General features: G+C 34.9%; 2 protein-coding genes across 2 annotated transcripts; one reads left to right on the top strand and one right to left on the bottom strand.

The window, feature by feature from the left end:
• Positions 1 to 8,143: 8,143 nt before the first annotated feature.
• On the top strand, positions 8,144 to 13,271 carry LOC108192478 (adenine nucleotide transporter BT1, chloroplastic/mitochondrial). Its single transcript, XM_017372810.2, has 3 exons — positions 8,144 to 8,994; positions 12,256 to 12,417; positions 12,513 to 13,271. Exons 1-3 carry the CDS (start codon positions 8,491 to 8,493, stop codon positions 12,993 to 12,995), a joined length of 1,149 nt encoding a protein of 382 aa, XP_017228299.1. The 5' UTR covers positions 8,144 to 8,490; the 3' UTR covers positions 12,996 to 13,271.
• A 645-nt stretch (positions 13,272 to 13,916) lies between these two features.
• Positions 13,917 to 19,411, bottom strand: LOC108192453 (uncharacterized protein At2g34160). The gene is made up of 5 exons (XM_064093208.1): positions 19,168 to 19,411; positions 16,720 to 16,768; positions 15,132 to 15,194; positions 14,643 to 14,707; positions 13,917 to 14,345 (listed from the first exon to the last, which is right to left on the bottom strand). Exons 1-5 carry the CDS (start codon positions 19,279 to 19,281, stop codon positions 14,247 to 14,249), a joined length of 390 nt encoding a protein of 129 aa, XP_063949278.1. The 5' UTR covers positions 19,282 to 19,411; the 3' UTR covers positions 13,917 to 14,246.
• Between the last annotated feature and the right edge of the window lie 1,346 nt (positions 19,412 to 20,757).

Raw genomic sequence — 20,757 nt, 5'->3', positions numbered from 1 at the left:
TCCTGTTAACCTCCCACTTTTCCTTTTCAGCAATTCTATTATCCCTTAAATACGCTTCACTTGACGACAAATTACTGCCACTCCCAGTATCTCGGCCCTTCAGAATTAACCTATCTCCCCCACTGTTCTACTGCTCAACATCCATAATATCCACTCGATTACCAGAATCAACCAGCCCCTCAGCAAGAGTAATTATTGGTTGAGTCCCGAATTTATTCATCAGAGCAGTTTGAACCATATTCTCATCGTCTAATAATTCAAATCTGTTGCGACTTATCACTGGAGTCGAATCTTTAACAAAAGCCTCCCTGTTAACCACATCCCTGACCACTGGAACATCCTCATTCTCCTTTCTTTCTTTTATAATAATTCCTTTATTAACATAATGGAATTGATGCTTCACTGGTACCCCTTTCCTCCTCCCCTGATTACTAAAAGCCCGCGAATCAGAGACTTTCTCCTTACCTCTACGCTGCACTACCTGAAATCCCTCTCCTTGGTCATTCACACCATCCCCCACCTTAGCAACCTCTGAAATTTTTGCTTGCTCCTGCTCACGAATACCAGCCAATACAGGAAAAACGTGCACTGAGTGACCGAATTTCACGCATTTCGTGCACCAGGAAGGTCTCCAAGGGTACTCAACTCGAAGACAAACTTCAACAGGCTCCGTACCATCATCATATGGGATATATACAAAAATATTATCCGGCAGCGGCTTATGAGCATCCACCTCGATCATCAACTTAGCAAAACTCAAACGCCCACTAGCTTCACGACACATCTGCTCGGTCAAAGAATCTGCCATCAAAATGTTATCCACACCACTACCAATGCGGCTTAAGCCTGCAATATTCCAATATTGTAGTGGAATATTATAAATCTTAACCCACAACGGAATGAACTTCGGAACCTTTTTCGAAAGCACAATCTGAGGATACCAACGCTGAAGAATTAAGGGTTCCCCCTCCACCATACACACTCCCTCCTATAAAACCTCCATCAAATCCTGCTCAGAGGCGAATTTGAAGAAAAAGAAGTTGTCTTCATTCATAATAACTTCAGTCAGCCCCCTGTTGGACCATTTGCCTCTTGGCTACGTAATTCATTACATGGCATGCAACTCTTTTTTCAAAGAAATACCCTACGAGGCAATTCTCCCACGCTTTCCGACCAAGAACATCAATAAGCAGCGGTGGTTTAATCACCACACGACCATCCACTACCTCAGGAGTATGATATTCGAATTTCATACGATTCACACCCACCTTTGGCTTCAGAATTTCCGACCATGGATTCTTCTCATTAACTGGGTTACTAGTGTCGATACTTTGGACAATAGGACTACTGGTATGGGCCTGATTACCCGTATCCAGCCCAGCCACAGTCACACCAGTAGGGTTTTCACCCTCAGAGGATGTAGCCGCCTGACCATCATCCTTCACCTCACCACTCAAAATCGCAGTCCCTTCTTCTTGACCAGCATCCACAGGCGTACTACCATCACCAACATGGTAAAGTGGATTAGTCGAAATAGCCCTGTCTCCATGCAAATCAAACTCAGACTCTGAACGACCCAAACGAGAATGGACGCTCTGATTAAACCTGGGCGTACAAGCAATCCCAGCGTTCTGACTTAATCCATCAGCACGCTTATCATCCATGCCCACATACCTAGGAACAGATTTCTTCTTCAACGTAGCAAACGACAAGTTTGTGCGGAAATCATCTTTCGAAGTAAACTGACTATTTTTTCCATGAGAATTCGAATTTTTACTATGAGAATGATTGTGAGAATGAGGAGGTTTCATAATGATGCAAATTAAACACGAAAATCAAAGAGAAAATGGCTAAAAATTGGATTTTTGAAAAAATCACCTTGAAAGAGGGTTGGGGGCTAGAGAGAAAACGATGCATCGTGGAAACCCAGGGTTAATAAGAACACCCTGATTATTCAGAACTTAATCGAATTGTTCGTTGTAATCTCAGATATCCGACCATTCCATACGCCGATTATAATTTATTGGCAAATAGACGAAGAAAAAGATTTATTATTCCACTCCAATCGATTCAAGAATGTGAGAACGAACTAATGCCTCCTTCGGAAATCTCGATCGAAATACCCATAAATGATATTTTTTGTATAAATAGTATTCTTGCTTTTTTCATTGATCCTCGATACAGGAGAAAGAGTTCCGAAATTACTAAATATGGCACTATAGAAGTCTATCCAATCGCCAAAAAAGAGGATTTAATTGAGTATCGAGGAGTGAAGGAGTTTAGGCCAAAATACAAAATAAAAGTGGATCAGTTCTTTTTCATTCCCGAGGAAATGCATATCTTACCTGGATCTTCTTACATAATGGTACGAAACAATAGTATTATTGGGATAGATACACAAATAGCTTTAACTACAAGAAGCCGAGTCGGCGGATTATTTCGAGTGGAGATAAAAAAAAGAGTTGAACTAAAAATATTTTCTGGAGATATCCATTTTCCTAGAGAGACAGATAAGATATTTCGACATAGTGGTGTCTTGATACCACCAGGAACGGGAAAGACAAATTCGAAAGAATCCAAAAAAGAGAAAAACTGGATCTTTGTCCATCAGATCACACCTACCAAGAAAAAGTATTTTGTTTTAGTTCCACCTATAGTCACATATGAAATAATAGACGGTATAAATTTAGTAAGACTTTTTCCCCCGGATCTGTTGCAGGAAATGGATAATGTGCAACTTGGAGTTGTCAATTATATCTTTTATGGAAACGGCAAACCAATTCGGGAAATTTACAATGTTACATATTTGATGATATCACATGTATCTGACTTGTTTGGTGTGCAGAAATGAAGATCAGAGTTTAACTGGAAATCAGAGTTTGTAGCCTGCAGACGTCATCAGAGTTTATTCTGATCAGAAGATAAAGGCGCCTGATTTCTAGGACAAGATCTGGACAAACAAGGAAGATAAAGATTAAGGAAGATTGTGCAGATCAGGACAACAAAAGATATCTATTGATTGGATTATTTTAGGAAGCAGATTATTGTTAAATCAATCAGTAGATATCGTGTAACTGTGTATATAAACACAGCGTAGGGTTTACTCTAGATGGGTTAAACAATTGAGTACATTATTCTTGTAACCTAGCAGCTCTTAGTGATAAATTATAAATCACTAAAAGATTATTTGTAAGCTATTGTGTTTTGTGTTAATAAGAGTTTAGTTATTTTATTCTCTTATCCGTGTGATCTGAATTGATTGTGTTCACTATATACATCGGTATAGTGATTTGATTCGGCCTATCATACAACACAAGTATTCAATTAGTTAGGACTTGTTTAGTATTAAATTGTACCCAAGACAAAAAAAGTTCTTATATCGAAGCGACTTGTACTTCCTTTGTTGAAATAGGGATAAATGGTTTAGGTCGAGATTTTATAAAAATAGACTTAGTGAAATCCCCTATTTCGTATACCGAGAAAAGGAATGATCCTTCGCATTCAGGATTGATCTATGAGATTGGATCAGATTGCACCAATATTAATCCGTTTTCTTCCCGTTTTTTCTACTATTCCAACGCAAGGATTAAAGAATCCCTTAATCAAAACCAAGGCACAATTCATACATTGTTCAATAGAAATAAGGAATACCAATCTTTGATAATTTTGTCATCCTCTAATTGTTTTTGAATGGGCCCATTTAACAATGTAAAATATCACAATGTGATAAAAGAAGCAATTAAAAAAGATCCCACAATTCCAATTAGGAATTTTATGGGCCGTTTAGGAACAAACCTTAAAACTAGGGGTGAGCAAAAAACCGATCTCCAACCGAACCGAAACCGAAACCGGGATAAACCAGTTGAAACCGAACCGTCAAAAACCGAAACCGGAACCGAAAAAACTAAACCGGACCATTTTGATTGGTTCGGTTTCGGTTATATCCCAAAACCGAACCGAACCGATTATTAATATAAATAATTAAATATTATATTTTATAATCTATATAATAAAGTATAAACATCTGGAAATTTTTAAAGAAAATAAGCACAAGTGCACAATTACAATTACTACGTCTTAACTATGAAAATTAATGTAAAATTTGATTATTAGTATATGAAGATTAACCGAAATACTAATACCAGGTTACTCATTTTTTTAAAAACTAAGTGGTGTAGTGCTTTTGTAATACTAAAACTTAATCGCATTGATCCTTGTGACTAATACAGTGGATGTGTATGACTTTGTTTATAAAATTTAATAAGAAGGGTGAGAAAGGTTTTTGATGATATTGTGGCATTTATCAGCCTGCACTTACATACTTGCAGTTTTCTCTGCACTTACATACTTGCAGTGTTCTGATTGTAATTTGTATTCATATTATATTTTAATTTTGTAATTGTCGGTTTTGTAACCGAAACCGAGCCGATTATAACCGAATCGGGTTTTTAAAACTGAAACCGAATCCGAATCCGAACCGGCGGTTGCGGTTTTCGATTTTAAAAACTAAGACTGCACTTACATACTTGCAGTATTCTCTGCACTTACATACTTGCAGTGTTCTGATTGTAATTTGTATTCATATTATATTTTAATTTTGTAATTGTCGGTTTTGTAACCGAAACCGAGCCGATTATAACCGAACCGGGTTTTTAAAACTGAAACCGAATCCGAACCGGCGGTTGCGGTTTTCAATTTTAAAAACCGAGGATATATGGTTGCGGTTCCGGTTTTATCCCGAAACCGAGCCGAACCGGCCCATGCTCTCCCCTACTTAAAACTGCGAATTTTTATTCATTTTCCCATTTAATAACTTATAATCAGATCTTGGTAATTAACTATTTGCAACTTGACAACTTAAAACAGACCTTTTAAGTAATTAAATATTTTTTAATGGATGAAATTGGTAACATTTATAATTATGATTTATGCAGTAACATTATTTTGAATCCATTCAATATAAATTGGTATTTTCTTCAGCACAATTATTGTGAAGGGATGTCTACAATAATGAGTCTTGGGCAGTTTATTTGTGAAATTGTATGTATAGCCAAAAACGGACCACATCTCAAATCGGGTCAAGTTTTAATTGTTAAAATGGATTCTGTAGTAATACGATCTGCTAAGCCTTATTTAGCCACCTTATGAGCAACGGTTCATGGCCATTATAGGGAAATCCTTTACGAAGGCGATACATTAGTTACATTTATATATGAAAAATCGCGATATGGTGATATAACGCAGGGCCTTCCAAAAGTGGAACAGGTATTAGAAGTACGTTCGATTGATTCAATATCGATGAATCTCGAAAAGAGGGTTGAGGGTTGGCATGAATGTATAACAAGAAATCTAGGAATTTCTTGGGGGTTCTTGACATGTCGCGAATCCTCTGATCAAAAAGATATACCTTGGAATTTCACATAATGGCTGTAGACCTCCAATAAAGCGGCGTGTGTAGAAATAAAAATTGAAAGTATTTCAAGATAAACAAGAGAAATGTTAGGAATATGTGTTGCTTGATGATACAAAGTGTCTTATTCTTACTTAGAATAAAACTAAATGTAGCTGATCGATTGCCAGCATGATAAGGCAGTAGCAATTGATCAGATTCACCCATCAACGGATGATGTGGTACTGTAACAAAATTGGAGCATCTTAGCAATTGATATGTTAATAATGTATAATTTTAGATTAGCAATTGATCAATCAATGGATGTATAGATAGGGTGACATAATTGTAAATATTTGAAGTCATGTAATCTATCCAAGTGAAGTGAAGATCGATCGCTAGTCATTAAGTATCAATGGCTAATTAGTGAGCTTATCAATCGTTACATCAACACATCAATTGGTAATCAAGGAAGGCTATCCATCGCTAATTTTGAAAGGCTATCAATTGCTAGTTCAACAATGTTATCAATCGATAAAGTTAGCAATTAATGAATAGCAGTTGAAAGCTACAAGTCAAGTAAAGGACAAGAAGCACATGGGTTGATGTGACATATGCTGCACCAGTTTTGAAAGCTAAACCAAAAGCAGTTTAGTCAAATATTGAGAACCTCGAAGCCTACCATTTCTGGCAAAGCAACAAGAATTTCAAGCTGCCAAATGTTGTATCAAGTTCAAGAAATTCTATATTTGTAATAGCTAGAAACAGAGTAGGAAAATACTTTTACAAACTAGTTTTGTTTGTAGTAGTATATATTCACTTTGTAATTTACATTTCAAAGTATCCAAACACTGAAAACTGAAGAGCAAAGCAGTAGAGATAGTGAGCAAGAAATTGTAAGCTTCTGCTCTTCATTCTTTTGTAAGCAGCCAGGTATTTTTACTTGGAAGGTTCTTAATATAAAAATCTCTCAGGTTGATCAAACAATCCACCTGAAAATTTTAAGATCCTTGTTCTTTAAATTTCTGTTTTAGTTTTAATTTTCTCTTGTATCTTGAATATAATCTGTTAAGCAAAAATTAGTCAAATTTTTTGTAGATTGTATTCAACTCCCCCTTCTACAATCTAACTTATTGTTTGCATTGTCTGAATAACAATTGGTAACAGAGCCAGTCTTCTAACATACTAGAAGTTCAAAGATCCTAAGACAATCAACAATGGGAAGAAGAGATGAAGGAGTCAAAATTCCAATGCTGGTCAAAGAACACTACTTTCAATGGAAAGTAAAAATGAGGATGCATCTTCTCTCCTTAGATCCAAGCTACATCAATTGTATTGAGAAAGGACCACATGTTCCAGTCAAAATCAACACTGCCCTGAGACTTGATGGAAGTGAAGCTGAAGATGCTGAAGTACCCAAAAATCCATCTGAGTTTACTGAAGAAGATGAGAAAGAAGTGCACAAGGATAACAAGGCCACGAACATTCTGTTTAATGGTATTGATGATGATATGTTTGATAGTGTCATTTATTTTTCATCAATCAAGCGCACTTAAGTTTTAATTTCGACCACAAACCTTGTTATCACTCATTACCAAATTTTTTCATCAAACATTTATATGAAATTTTGTACTTTTTTTTTCAAATGCCTATAAATTTAAACGCGTGCATGCTAGTACTAAAGCAAAATATACCCAACACATTTGAATATAGCAACGTGTTAAGGTATAGACTCATGAAATGCTATTTTCCACTTTAATGTGCGATAGAAAATTATTTTATGGATGAACTTTGCATCATCCTAGTTAATTCAATTAATGATTTTAAGTTCTCAATATGTGGGGATAAGTCATTATGAAGTGAAGTTAATTGAACTATAATCTATTGCAAACACATAAACCAAATCACTTATAATTAATTAAAAAAAACTCGTTAGTGTTAGATTTAAAACCCATATCTTTCACAATCCCACATGAATTTAAAACCCTCTCACAATTCCACCTGAATGAGATTATTGCTTTTAAGATTATTGTTTCCATAATACTTATCATAATTTAAATTATCAAAAATTTATATGATAAAGTAGCATATGACAAATGAAATATCCCTGTGAATTTCATTTGATTAAGTATATTATATTTATGATCAAAATATTCAATTAAGTATATTATATTTATGATCAAAATATTCAATTATATTTATATGAACTATTATTTAGTGTAACCCCATCATTATGTCTGTGTTTAATCATGTGAATTTGTCAATTTTATTCACAAACATCATCCTTATTGCGAAAGAGTTTAAAATAAGACAATTACATAATTGATGCATATTTTTATGAATCATAAATGTAATATTGATTTCTTGCTTCTTTTAATATTTTAAAAATTAATCAAATATATAATTACCATTAAAATTTGGTGTATCGGTCAATCGACTGATATTTAAACCGTCTCACATAACCATCTTTTAAATTTATTTTAAAGAATTTACTCAATATTAATAAAATTATATTGAGTATTCTAATTTACCCATATCTGGGAGAAACAATTATTAGGTAATATTATTTTAGAAAAATATTATACATTAATATGATTTATCATATATGAATATATTAGATATGTCAAAAATATTGCATTATTTTCATTGAATGAAATTAAAAATCAAAGAATTTATTTAATAATTATCTTTTCCAGTGAAACCGAGGATATTTTATATTTTGTATATATTCTGTTAATTCCTCATATTGCAAACAAACCAAAGGCTCTTGTGATGATGGACTCATAGCAGATGTAATACACACAACATGTAGAGTATATATATTACTATAATACTAAAATATATTCACACACCCCACTCTCTGCTGCCGCTCCGCCGAAACCAGTGGCGGCGGCACCTTTTTCTCGTTTCTTTTACCTCACCAAACCCCCCTTTTCTAAAGTCTCAATTTCTCTACTAATTTCTCTTCTAAAAGACCAATCTTTTTCATCATTTCTCTCATTCTCCACCCACCCAGTTGTCAGAATTTGATCTTTTTGACACCCATTTGCTCAAAATCCAATCTTTACTTGGCAAAACTCAATTGCCAGAATTCTTGATTCATGGGTCAGAAAGATATGCAAGTTTCAAAGGATGGGGTGTTCTTTAGTTTTTCTCATTTGGGTTTTCAATTGAGCCCTCAAGATTCTACTGACTATTACCCTGGTGGTTTGTTTGCTAGTATTGGGCAGTCTAATGGTCTGGGGTTTGCTGCCATTTCGCCTAATTCTGGTGAAAATGATTTATTTGTCAAGTATGTAACATCTTCACCGGAGGAAACTAGAGATGGGATTGTGATGAACAAGAAGAAGAAGGGTGGGATTAAGTTTAGGGTGAAAATAGCTAATACTTCATTGAGGAGGTTGGTTAGTGGTGCCATTGCCGGAGCGATTTCGAGGACAGCAGTAGCTCCATTGGAGACAATTAGGACTCATTTGATGGTTGGTAGTAGTGGACATTCTAGTACTGAAGTGTTTAATAATATTATGCAAACTGATGGTTGGAAAGGGTTGTTTAGAGGCAATCTTGTTAATGTCATTCGAGTGGCTCCAAGCAAAGCTATAGAGGTAAAGACTTATATGTATTTGTATGTTTCTTGTGGAGGATGGCTTAATTGGTTTAGTTTATTTCTTGTGCTGCTGAGGTAGTAATCAGTTTTTTGTTTTATAACTTTTGTTATTCTTGTAATGTGTCTGATGATTTGTTTGAACTAAATTGCACTACTATAATTTACTAAAGATGGATTTCAAATTTGTTATTATAGTTATGAAACTATTAAACCATATATTCTGACGTGTGCTATCATCGATGAATTCTGGCATTTGCTATCATTGCTAAGCAAAGATTCTCAAAGTATTTATTGTGCTTGTTTTGTTTTGCACAGGATTTTTGTTTTATTCGTATTTCTCGACTCTCATATGTCATACAGACAACGATGTGCATTTTGTATATGTATTTTGGTGTTCTGTCTGTGATTTCTCCACGAGTATTAATGTCGTTGTGTGTACGGTCAACTTAACTGTTGATCTTCTAAGGTTGATATCTGCCATAATGATGTAAGTTTTGTGGTTAATATGTCTTGGACGTGTGCATTCTTGTGTGTTTGACGTCATTAGTGCAGTAGTGGACCTTTGCTTTAAATACCATGTGTGTTAGCATGGTCCAGATTGAGTACTGACGTACAAGTTTAACTTGGATGCATTATTCATTAGAATCATTATCTTGCAAAATGCTTGTTAGTTATGAGGTTCTGTATCAGTTCATTGTTTTATAACAGTTGTATTAAAACTACAACTGCCCGCCATTTTACCTTATGCATACTTTTCACTTCAATTTCTGCCTAGTTTGAATTTTTCCTGACTAGAGCAACAATGATGACATCTGTGCATGTACCGTCATGAAGTGTCACGTGTCACATGTCATCCTTAAACTTTGGAAATTATCGCTTTTTCATAAGTTTTCCATAAAAAGGATATTTGTATCTTTATAATTCTCATCGCTCTCGTAGTAGATTTCAATATTGCTTTGTATCTTTGTGATTCTCATTCATTCCTAATGGTTTTTCGATGAACTCCTGTTCAGTATGTGGCATTATAATCATATCAATGCCTTGTGTTTAAGAATCAATATCCAAAACCTATTCTCTACGCTCAATACTTTTTCCTTTTTTCAAAAATGCTCGGAGATAAGATTGTTTATTCAAATTTATACTACTTTAGACTCTTTTGCTCCATAACTGTTCCTTTTAATTATTTATTGTAATTTTGGTTATTAATCTCACTGACTTTTGGATTATCCAATTTTTTTAGTTACCAAAAATGTGTATATAACGAAAAGAACTCCCTACAACCTTGGTCTGAGTCTTTAGTTTAAACAGTGAAGAGTATACCAACTAAATTCTGTATACAAATTAGGTTTGGCATCTTTTGTAACACAAGCATGTCACTCTCACTGCGAATACTATTCTCCCTAATTGCTTGCAGCCTGCTCTAGTTTAGAACTTTCTATTAACATAGGCCTTTATTTACATCCTTGACTCCACTTCAACATCCACCAAGTCAGGTGTCCAGTTCAAGGTGTCTTCCCCTTTAAAGAGCCCTCTAGGGCTGCCTGGACCTCCACTAATTTCCATTGATCAACCTTGTTAACGTTATTCGAATCCCATTAACTTTGTCGGCTCTCATTGCTTGAATATTGACCAGAGAGTCAGTTTCTGCTGAACTGCCTCGCCTCTAAATTTTCCATCATGATCTTGCCTCAAAGCACCTGTGTACCAGCCCACTTCTAAAAAAAGAGCAGCTTCCATATCAATCTTCACAGTGTTTGTTAGTCCACCTCATGGGAAGATGTATTTAATGGTCAACATTCACAATTAAAGGCAATATTCTTAATTTTTTGTCTCATCGCAGCTCTCTAGGTGCAGAAATAGTAAGGATCTCACCGATCACCAGCTTTTTTATCCCAAATCCTATTTATTGTGCTGGATTGCAGGAAACTCGTAGACCAATCAGCAGAAACTTCCATTCTTGTAGGAGAGGGACCTACTTTAAGACGTTTCCAACAATCCATCACAAAAGGATAATACACACATGCATGTCTTATTGTTCCATCTTATTGACACACCTGACATCAACCAATGACTACTACATTCTTCATTAGTAGCACCACATACGTAGGCAGGCAACTAGACAGCCCACCAAATTAAGTTATTAATTGCAACAGTTGGACCATAGTTGGCCTTACACATACATCTCCAAATGAAACTTGGCCTGTATCCTGAGATGGCTTTTAAAACAGAACCCTTTGGATGGTACTGAGCTCTATGAATTTTCCTGCCAAGTGACTGCTTTTTTGACAACAATCACAGGACTTGCTTCCTTAACAAAGCAATATTAAATTTGTGGGACGGAACTCCAGCCTCCACTACCTACTGTTCGTTCTACAACAATAGTGAACCTAGCATACGTAACAGTGCACTATAGAATTCCTCGAATATGCGACATTACTCTGCATCTGCTCATATGCTCCCAACTCATCCACCTTATGCCTCTTCCTTGATTAAATTAGAGACCTAACAGTAGCAATCATAAGTCCTTCGCACACTCTCCCACTAGCTTTGGACCTCTTAATAAGCTTTGGAAACTCCTCCTAGCAGATAACAGAATGGAGAATCTTCTTGGTGAAGTCCTCTTGTACGGAGAAGAGGTTTAAAGTCCTCTTGTACGGAGAAGAGGTTTAAAGTCATGACCTATGTTACTCGGACTTGGCTAGAAAGTGTGTGACATGGATACGTGTCTATGTTTCAGACTCGATAATGTTTGGAAAAATGTACATGTTTTGCCTAAAATAAGTGTTCTAGTCCAAGTGTCGAGTGTCCGACATGATTACTTCTAGGCAAATGAGGAGTCCGAGTAACATAGGTCATGACTCCCATGTAAGAAGAAGATCTCCTCTAATCCTTCGGATACATTACAGCTAGCTTACAAGTTAATGATTCATATACATTTCACTGTAAAAATATTGATCTTTGCCTATATAAGAAAAACTTGTGCATTGTTCAAGCAATATAAATGCTCCTCTTTTCATTTTTGTTACATCATTTGCACACTACAGATTTCTTCCAATATTCTCTTTTCTTCCTCGTGACAATTCTCATTCATTTTAAAAGAACTACAAGTGCCTGCATGGCTTTTCTGTATATATGTTGATAGTCAGTTGATCCTGTTAAGCTTTGAAGTTCATATTCTTTTTTATTTTATATATATTGATTGTTATTGCTATTTATCTTTTTGTTTGTGTTATTTATTTATTTGTTATTCACTGTGCAGCTATTTGCTTTCGACACAGTCAACAAGAGCCTATCTCACAACCCTGGTGAACAGCCTAAGATCCCTATCCCAGCATCACTGGTAGCAGGAGCCTGTGCTGGAGTTAGCTCTACCTTAGTCACATATCCACTGGAATTAGTCAAGACCCGATTAACCATTCAGGTATGTTTAGGGGAAGCCAAATATATAATCTTATATATATATATATTGAGAATCTCGAAGAATGTAACCTTAGTACGTGACTGGCGGATTTGCAGAGGGATGTCTATGATGGTTTATTTGATGCTTTTGTGAAAATACTGCAAGAAGGGGGACCTGCAGAGCTTTACCGAGGTCTTACCCCAAGTCTTATCGGAGTTATCCCATATGCTGCTACCAATTATTTTGCTTATGACTCCTTGAGGAAAGCCTACCGGAAAATCTTCAAGAAGGAGAAGATTGGCAACATAGAAACCCTTTTCATAGGATCAGCAGCCGGTGCTATATCAAGCAGTGCTACATTTCCTCTCGAGGTAGCACGAAAACACATGCAAGTTGGGGCAGTAAGTGGAAGACAAGTTTACAAGAATGTTCTACATGCACTTGCTAGTATTCTTGAACGTGAAGGAGTTCAGGGTTTGTACAAGGGACTTGGTCCCAGCTGCGTGAAGCTAATACCTGCTGCTGGGATTTCTTTCATGTGCTATGAAGCATGCAAGAAAATATTGGTAGAAGTTGAGGCTGACGACAATGACGAATAGGAAAGTTGAATAACTGAATTAGCATCCAATTCAAGTTTGTGCAGCCCTTTTCGCTTTAGATGGAAGGTCGGATTTATAGCTTTACTGGATTTTGAGTTGTTTCTGTTCACCTTTTTTCTTTTATATACACACAAGTTTTGCCCATCTCTCTCTCTGGGATCTTGAGTTCAAGAATTCAAGAATTCCAATTAATAGAGGCTGAACTGTTTTAAGAGCCACTTTACGTGGCCTGTCTTTTTCATAAATAAAACTGGTTAGACAATTACTTCTTTCTCATTACTTTGTGCTTGTTTAGGAGATTGCTTGGTTGACCTAGTCAATTTAGTCTTATTTTAGATTCATATACAGCTAAACTTTTATCAGTTTTATGTAGAGTAAGTTCTTGCATTTTACAAACTAGGAACCAAATTCACATCAGTGTAAGCAAAACTGCAGTAATGTTGACGGACGTCTGTATTCCATTGATATCTATCAACGTCTGTATTTCGCAGATATCTACCACTCGTTGATTGCTTGATAGATTCTATGAAGGCTAATGTAGTGGAATGAAAGAAGGCTAATGAAGTAGATTGTATTGAAGGCCTAGTGTAAATAACTTGAAAAATAATCTAATGCTTCTAACTATCTAAAATGAATGGTCCCCGTTTATGGTTTGTGTTCAAGAACCATTGCACGAACCATTTTAGACCATTTGAAATTAATGCCAAGAGATTCCCATATTGTATTACTACATGATATGGTAATTAATTTTTTCAGATGTAATTCCCACATCAAATGGTCATAACATCCAAACACTTGGCGCCAAGAGATATTCAACATCCGATATAAATTACTCTACCAATAAATAAAGTCGCTTTTTTTGTTGTAAAGACTAAAGAAGCCATATAAGAGAACATGCCTGCGAGAAAGAGAGGCCGAATCTGGTTTCCCAAAGATGATCTTTCTAATAGTTTATTCATTACAAGCTTGTGATACAAATTCTAAAGCATCCTCACTAGGTGAAAAGTCTAAAGCAACAGAACTGATGGCCAATGGAACCCTTTGCAACAAAGACTTAACAACAAAAACAGATACCCAATACAATAACCACTTTTTCCTCACAGAACAATTCATGCAGCGAAGTACCAAGCTATGTAACATTTTAGTTGGTTTTCCTATCCTCTTTTTCGGGTTTTTCAGAGCAAGTGATAATCAATGACTTATGCTCATTATCAGGGATGAGTAACATCAGGCTCAGTCCTGCAATCTAGCTCAGTTCTGTTCCTCACCATCTGCAGCAAATTCTCTTTCCTCCGCCTCAGCGGCCATCAACTCTTCAAACTTCTCCGTCTTAGACAGCAATATTTCAATCTACAAGATAAAAGCATTGAGTTTATCTTGAATCCAATTTACTGGAGAATGTCATCTATATAACTGTAAATACAGTCTCAATTAAAAATCTGAGACAGGTGAATGGATAGATGACAAATAGATGCAACATAATCCCATACGCCGATTGTCTCGAGAACATATATTTAATACAGTTTTAATTAAAATAAAATGAGGACATTAGCTAGTACATAGGAAAGCATTCTTGGAATGCTGTGTACGTGAACACAGCAATTATCCTTCCCTTCATTTGCTCACAGTAAATTGTATTGAAGTTACCTTTGCTTTGGGAATAGGTCTTGCTCCTGGCTCATCCCTCATATCAACAGTCAGTGTCTTGATCTCTGCACAAAAGAAACACAAATGCAAAAACTCAATAATATATCCACACAGACGATTTACATCACTCAGGTAACTGCACCAGCTCTTGACTTTAAAAATGGTAACCTTACTGAGAACTTTAGGATAGGTAACTAGACTCTATATTTAAGTGTACCTATACCAGAGTGAGATATAACAATTTGATCACCTTAACAGAAAACTACCAAAATTTTATCATGCATGTAGAACCTTTACCAACGCGAAATAAAACAATATAATCACCTTGACTAAAAATTAATGTTAAAGAAGATTGTCTTCAATATATGCAAGTACTAATAAATGGTTAAATTATTTTTTTGATATAAACAAGTACTTGCATATATTGAATATAATCGAAGACTTTTTGACATCGATGATACAAAAATTAATTTAGAGCAAAGATCTTACTCTTTTCCACTGCAAATCCATTGTTCTTTAATATTTCAGCAACAGTGACCACTGTAGCAATAGCTGTAGATGGAACAGGGCATTAATTTATTTTTTCATAAACCGTAGAAAGCAACATCATATTTCAGGACAGGATATTTGGAATTTAATGAAATGAGCACATAATTTAGCATGTAATCAGTGAAATTTAAGAACCAGGTACATTGTCTTATCTATATCAATGATAAATTTTGGAAAACATAAAATTTTTTGTAAATGTAATTATGTATGGCTTAAAATGCAAGTTGCAGAATCTTAATTTATGTAGAATTCAGTAACCTCAACAATAAAACAGGGAGGTATCATATATTATATTATTCAACGGCCTGCAAGCTACAAAATATGATGGGTTCAACCACAGGGCTTTCTAATTGGCTTAAAAAACAATCATTAGGTTCTTTGGTCTTTAAGCATTATTTAGGGTTTTACATAGCGGGCTTGTATCCACATATTACTTGTACAAATACAATATGATACAAGCGCTCTCACAGGGAGACTCCTGAAATTTCTCCAGATCCTTTTTCTTTTTTTTTGCTAGATCTTAGATCCTTTTTCTTCCTACCTTCTCGTTCTACCTTTTTTTTTATTTCCTGGTTTGAGTGCTTTCTAATCTCCATTTGCTCTGACATGCTTGTGTCCCTTTTCGAACTTCTCCGCGAGCCTCTTTGCATCCATGGCTTAATGGTTACAGCACCCAACTCATAATTGGAGAATTCGTAGGTTCAATTCTTACCGGATGCACACCGATGGGACCCTCCAATAAGTCTATTGGAATTGGCTGTGTATCAATGGAATCTGATCATCCATACAGCTCTTATTTGAGTATTGCCGACATTTCCTACTTGCTAATAATGAATATGGAACCGTACATGTTTGCCGCAATGCTACTTTGAGTTCTTCCTTTAGAGCATCAACTCTCAATAAAATGCTTCTTTTTAAAAAGTCTCTACGATATAAACAAAGTACAGGGCTCGATATTTTCTGCTACTGTACCTAGTCCTTTCAAGCTTATTCAGATCGGGCTAAAACCAATAGGCTTCGTTAATTCTACCTTACTCCTTGTGTGAAAGTAAAAAAGCATGAAATCTTAACTTCTTTATGCGAGCACTAGGTGGGTTTCTTTAGCTGTAGAGAAATGTGGCTTGGAGAACTCACTTCTTGCTGGAGGCCCAATAAACATCACTACATACTCCTCGATTGACGCAATTAGAAGTGTCTACCTATTTGTATATCATCACTCAAATTAATAAAAGTTTGGAAATGAATCCTCGTTTCCTTGGTAATTATGCAGGACAAATTCACTTCACATTGTGTCCATTTTTACCAATAGGATTCAACTTCTACAGATCATCACTGATCACACTAGGAATGACTGAACGTGCCCAATGAACTAAAAAAAGTCTTTACCATACTACACTAGACAGGAATTTCTACCATGCCTTGTGACATGAATGTCAGTGCACTCCTGATGATACCATAATGACATAAATGAATGTACATTGTTGCATAAAAAAAAACAAAGAAAAGGAAGGGCAATCAGATATTATACCCATTCCAAGTGCAGAAAGTTCAACTTCATTGTACTGCTGCAAGAACCTCTGCATACACAAGTGAAAATGAATAAGAACAAAATAAGTACATATATGTGGCCCTGGCACACAATCAAAAACATTTAAAATATCTCTGACAAGGAAATGTAAACTGTATCTCAAGTTAAAGTTATTCTTTAGTGTCTAATTTCATTATTCATATATATGTGCGCGTGTGTGAGTGTGTGTGTGGGTGGGGGGTGGGGGGGGGGGGGGGGCTAAACTTCCGTTCTTGTTTCCCCAACTATAAAATATATTTTCACCAGTACGAATATGTACATGAATACACTCTATGGGGCAGAGCCATCTGGCTCTTAAAAGACTTGTAAGTTATTTTCTAGCACATAAAATATTGAACTTTCTTACTTGCAAGTTGCAAGTTAATTTGGATGGTTCGACTAATAATGCATTAATTACTGTAAACTTGTAAGTTCAGATTTTAGAGTTTTCAGCATTAGTAACACATGACTTATGTCTTTAGTACACACAAGAGCTTATTATTAGAAATTACAAGTTCATAACTAAAACACTGAAATAAACCTACTTATTCACCTTATCCCGTCAACAATTAAGCTGAAAAGGCATGTTTTGTAGATATCACCCTCAAATATTTCTATACTTGTACATTACAAGAACCCAATAATGCAGGACATAATTTGGAACAACATATATTTGAAACAAAAATGATAATTAAGATAGAGCTAGAGTGATTTAATCATGAAAGAAAAGCTATGGATAACAAACACAAAGACATTCATTTCAATTTGATATAAAATCATTGCACATTAAAAATCAATTTACAACAAGAAATGAGATCAACCAAGTCTGATATTATGTGGGAATTACATAATTATTATATAATAAATACCTATAAAATGACCTAGTGGATCAAGGAACTTAAACAATTGGGCACATTATTAAAAACCACATACTCCCTCCTTCCCATGTGATTCATGTGATTGTTTATGTTCATTGTTTGCACGCATTTTGAGACTTTTATAAAGTATAGTTTCATAATGCTTTTTTAATTTTTTCTTTTCTAAACAAAATTTTAAACGTTAAACTTTTATTCAGAAAAAAAAATTAAAAAAATATTATAAAACTATACTTTATAGGAGCCTCAAAATGTGTGTCAACAAATAACGTAAAGAACCTGATGGGACAAAGGGAGTACTTAATAACTTCCAAACCCATATATAAAATATAAAACGAAATAGTGCACTAATCTATCTACTATATATAATTTTTCCATTACTAACAAAAATAGGACTCATCCCGTTTCTCGTCCTCCAATGTCACAATCACAATATAAAATTATATACTAAAGACAAACCTGATTAATGAGTATATAAACCCTCATTTTATGATACTATATTATTATTTTTATAACTTGGAAGTTATATTCTACATGAGAAATCAATGTTGTTTACCAAAACATTTCAACTACTCAACTTTATGAAAGAAATATTTATTACATGACAATGAAGCACTCAAAAGATAAAGCATTTTTAAGGTAACCCAGTGTGCCTAGCTGCTGACGTCCATCACCGACCGCTTCGGTGATACGTTTGTAATTTCCGTTGGTACGGTCATCTTAAGGTTTATCACTGGCAGCCAGGTCCATTTTCGCCTATTGTAATTGAGAGCACTGATGTTTTATTATACATGCAGTGATACTATAAGTACATAGTCATTGCCAAATTTCTTTCAAGTGAATTAATGAATCATTCTACATAATGTAATCATGCCTCTATTTTTCACGTTCTGGCCTAGTAGATTTTGTGGTCTAGTCCTAATCTATTATAAAACTGTCTTTGTGAAAAGAAAAATATTATTGCATTGATTTTTTACCAAACACTTGAGATGTAAAAATTCAAGATTCTTACATTCAGGTGATTTCACTGGAATAAATACACAACTACTAAAGAATTCATAACAAAGTATGAGACACTAAGAGCATTACTAGGCATTCTAAATTTTATAACACAAATACAAATTGAACACTTCATTTGTACATTAATTTTTCATATATTAACACGTGTGTTACATACATGGCTGCACAGTTATAAATAATTATTGATTCTGAAATTCAGTATCATAATTGTTTTACTACCATAAACAGATGAACTCGAGCATTTCTTCTTCTTGTTCATTTTTAATAACTGGCTCTTGATATTCGATACGCTAAATTTAAGACTACCATAGCTTATACTACTAAGTGTTAAAAACAACGCCACTTAAAAGGACAGTTAAATCCAAACTTGGATACTAAATGTATATGTATTAATATGTAGGCGCATAACATAAAATCAAGTGGATAAGAGTAGAGCACTGATCTGATAGGAGTATACAAATAAGATAAGATGGTTCAATTACAGTATGAAATGAATGCCACAAGTGGAGAGTACCTTAGCGAGATTGACATAGAAGAAGAGAGATTTTTTGGTGTTGGAGACCTGAATGCGATTGGTCTTCTTTAGAGCATCTCCTCCGATATTCATTCCTTGGCGAACTGTCTCCATTTATCACAACCCTCCCTTTCTCTGTCTCTCTCTCTCCACGCCGGTTATAGATGCACTCACGTCTCCACTCCAGGGTACCACTAATAATCCCACTTTCTTTATTTTTGATTTTATGCCTTTCTTCCCTGCTCGACACATATTTTAAAACTCTTATAACATATAGCAGGGGTGTGCACGGGTCGGTTCGGCTCGGTTTTTAGCTAAAACCGTTACCGAACCGTACATATCGGTTCGGTTCGGTTTCTACCTTAAAATCGTTACCGAACCGTTTCAAACGGTTTTTTTCGGTTCGGTTAACCGTCGGTTTGGTTACGGTTTTTTTCGGTTTCTTATAATAAAAAATATTATACAAATTTAATAATCAACTCAAAAAAAATTTTAATAAAAAATAAGGTATAATCACTAATTAAATATTATTCATTAGTACGTATTTTACCAAAATAAATAAGAAAGAAAATATTTAAAATATAAATACTTATTAATATAATCGAAATGAAGTAGAAATGAAGTAAATGAAACGAACTTGCATTACTTAGAAATTATCAGAATTCAGTACAAGGCTTAGTTACACAGTATCTCTTTACGGAAATGATGTTAATTACTAACTACTCTAGTACTCTCTCTCTACTTAAATATAACAAACTACTGTAACTTGCTGACTTGTAACTATAGTTGAGGTGGATAGTTTCTTGCTTAGCAGATAATATACCAATAATACCAATGTAATAATTTATTTTATATAAAATATAAAATATATAATAAATTATATACTGTAATATTATATAAGCGGTTCTGTTTTTCGGTTCGGTTTTAGGTGTAAAACCGTAACCGTCGGTTCGGTTAACCGTCGGTTCGGTTGAGCTACGGTTTTTTTCGGTTTTTTTCGGTTTCGGTTTTTTTCGGTGTGGTTTTTCGGTTTTTCGGTTTTTCGGCTCGGTTTCGGTTTTTCGGTTTTTTTTGCTCACCCCTAAGACATAGTTCTACAATTTATTTTTAAAATTTTTTATAACAATATAAATATTATATTTATATACAGAAAAACATATCTTAAAAATAAGTTGCAGAACTATACTTTATTGAAGCATTAAAATTCGTGTCACGCTCCCATCCCCCAATATATACTATTGGCCGGGACCGAGGAAATATATATTTAGAGTTGGGTTCAGTGGGGAACTAAATTATTCATACACTTCGGAGACTAAAAAATCCATCTTAACATCATATTGTACGGCTATGATTATCCTGTGGATTATATTAGTTTTTCAAAATTAAAAAGTAATCTGTATACGTAAAAATAGGAACTATCTTTAGGAGACATAGACGTAGCATACGAGAGTACAATCCCGCACCCCATTCTCCAGAGATCGATAGTTACAAAAAAAAACAATATCCTTTAACATGAAGATCCTTGTAGAACGAGACAGTGATAACACTGTATAAAGGCTTTTGATTGCAGCACCGTCACATTTTAATCAG

This window comes from Daucus carota, chromosome 1 (genome assembly GCF_001625215.2).
Source record: "Daucus carota subsp. sativus chromosome 1, DH1 v3.0, whole genome shotgun sequence".
NCBI lineage: Eukaryota > Viridiplantae > Streptophyta > Magnoliopsida > Apiales > Apiaceae > Daucus > Daucus carota.
This window is presented reverse-complemented; position numbering and strand designations above follow the sequence as displayed.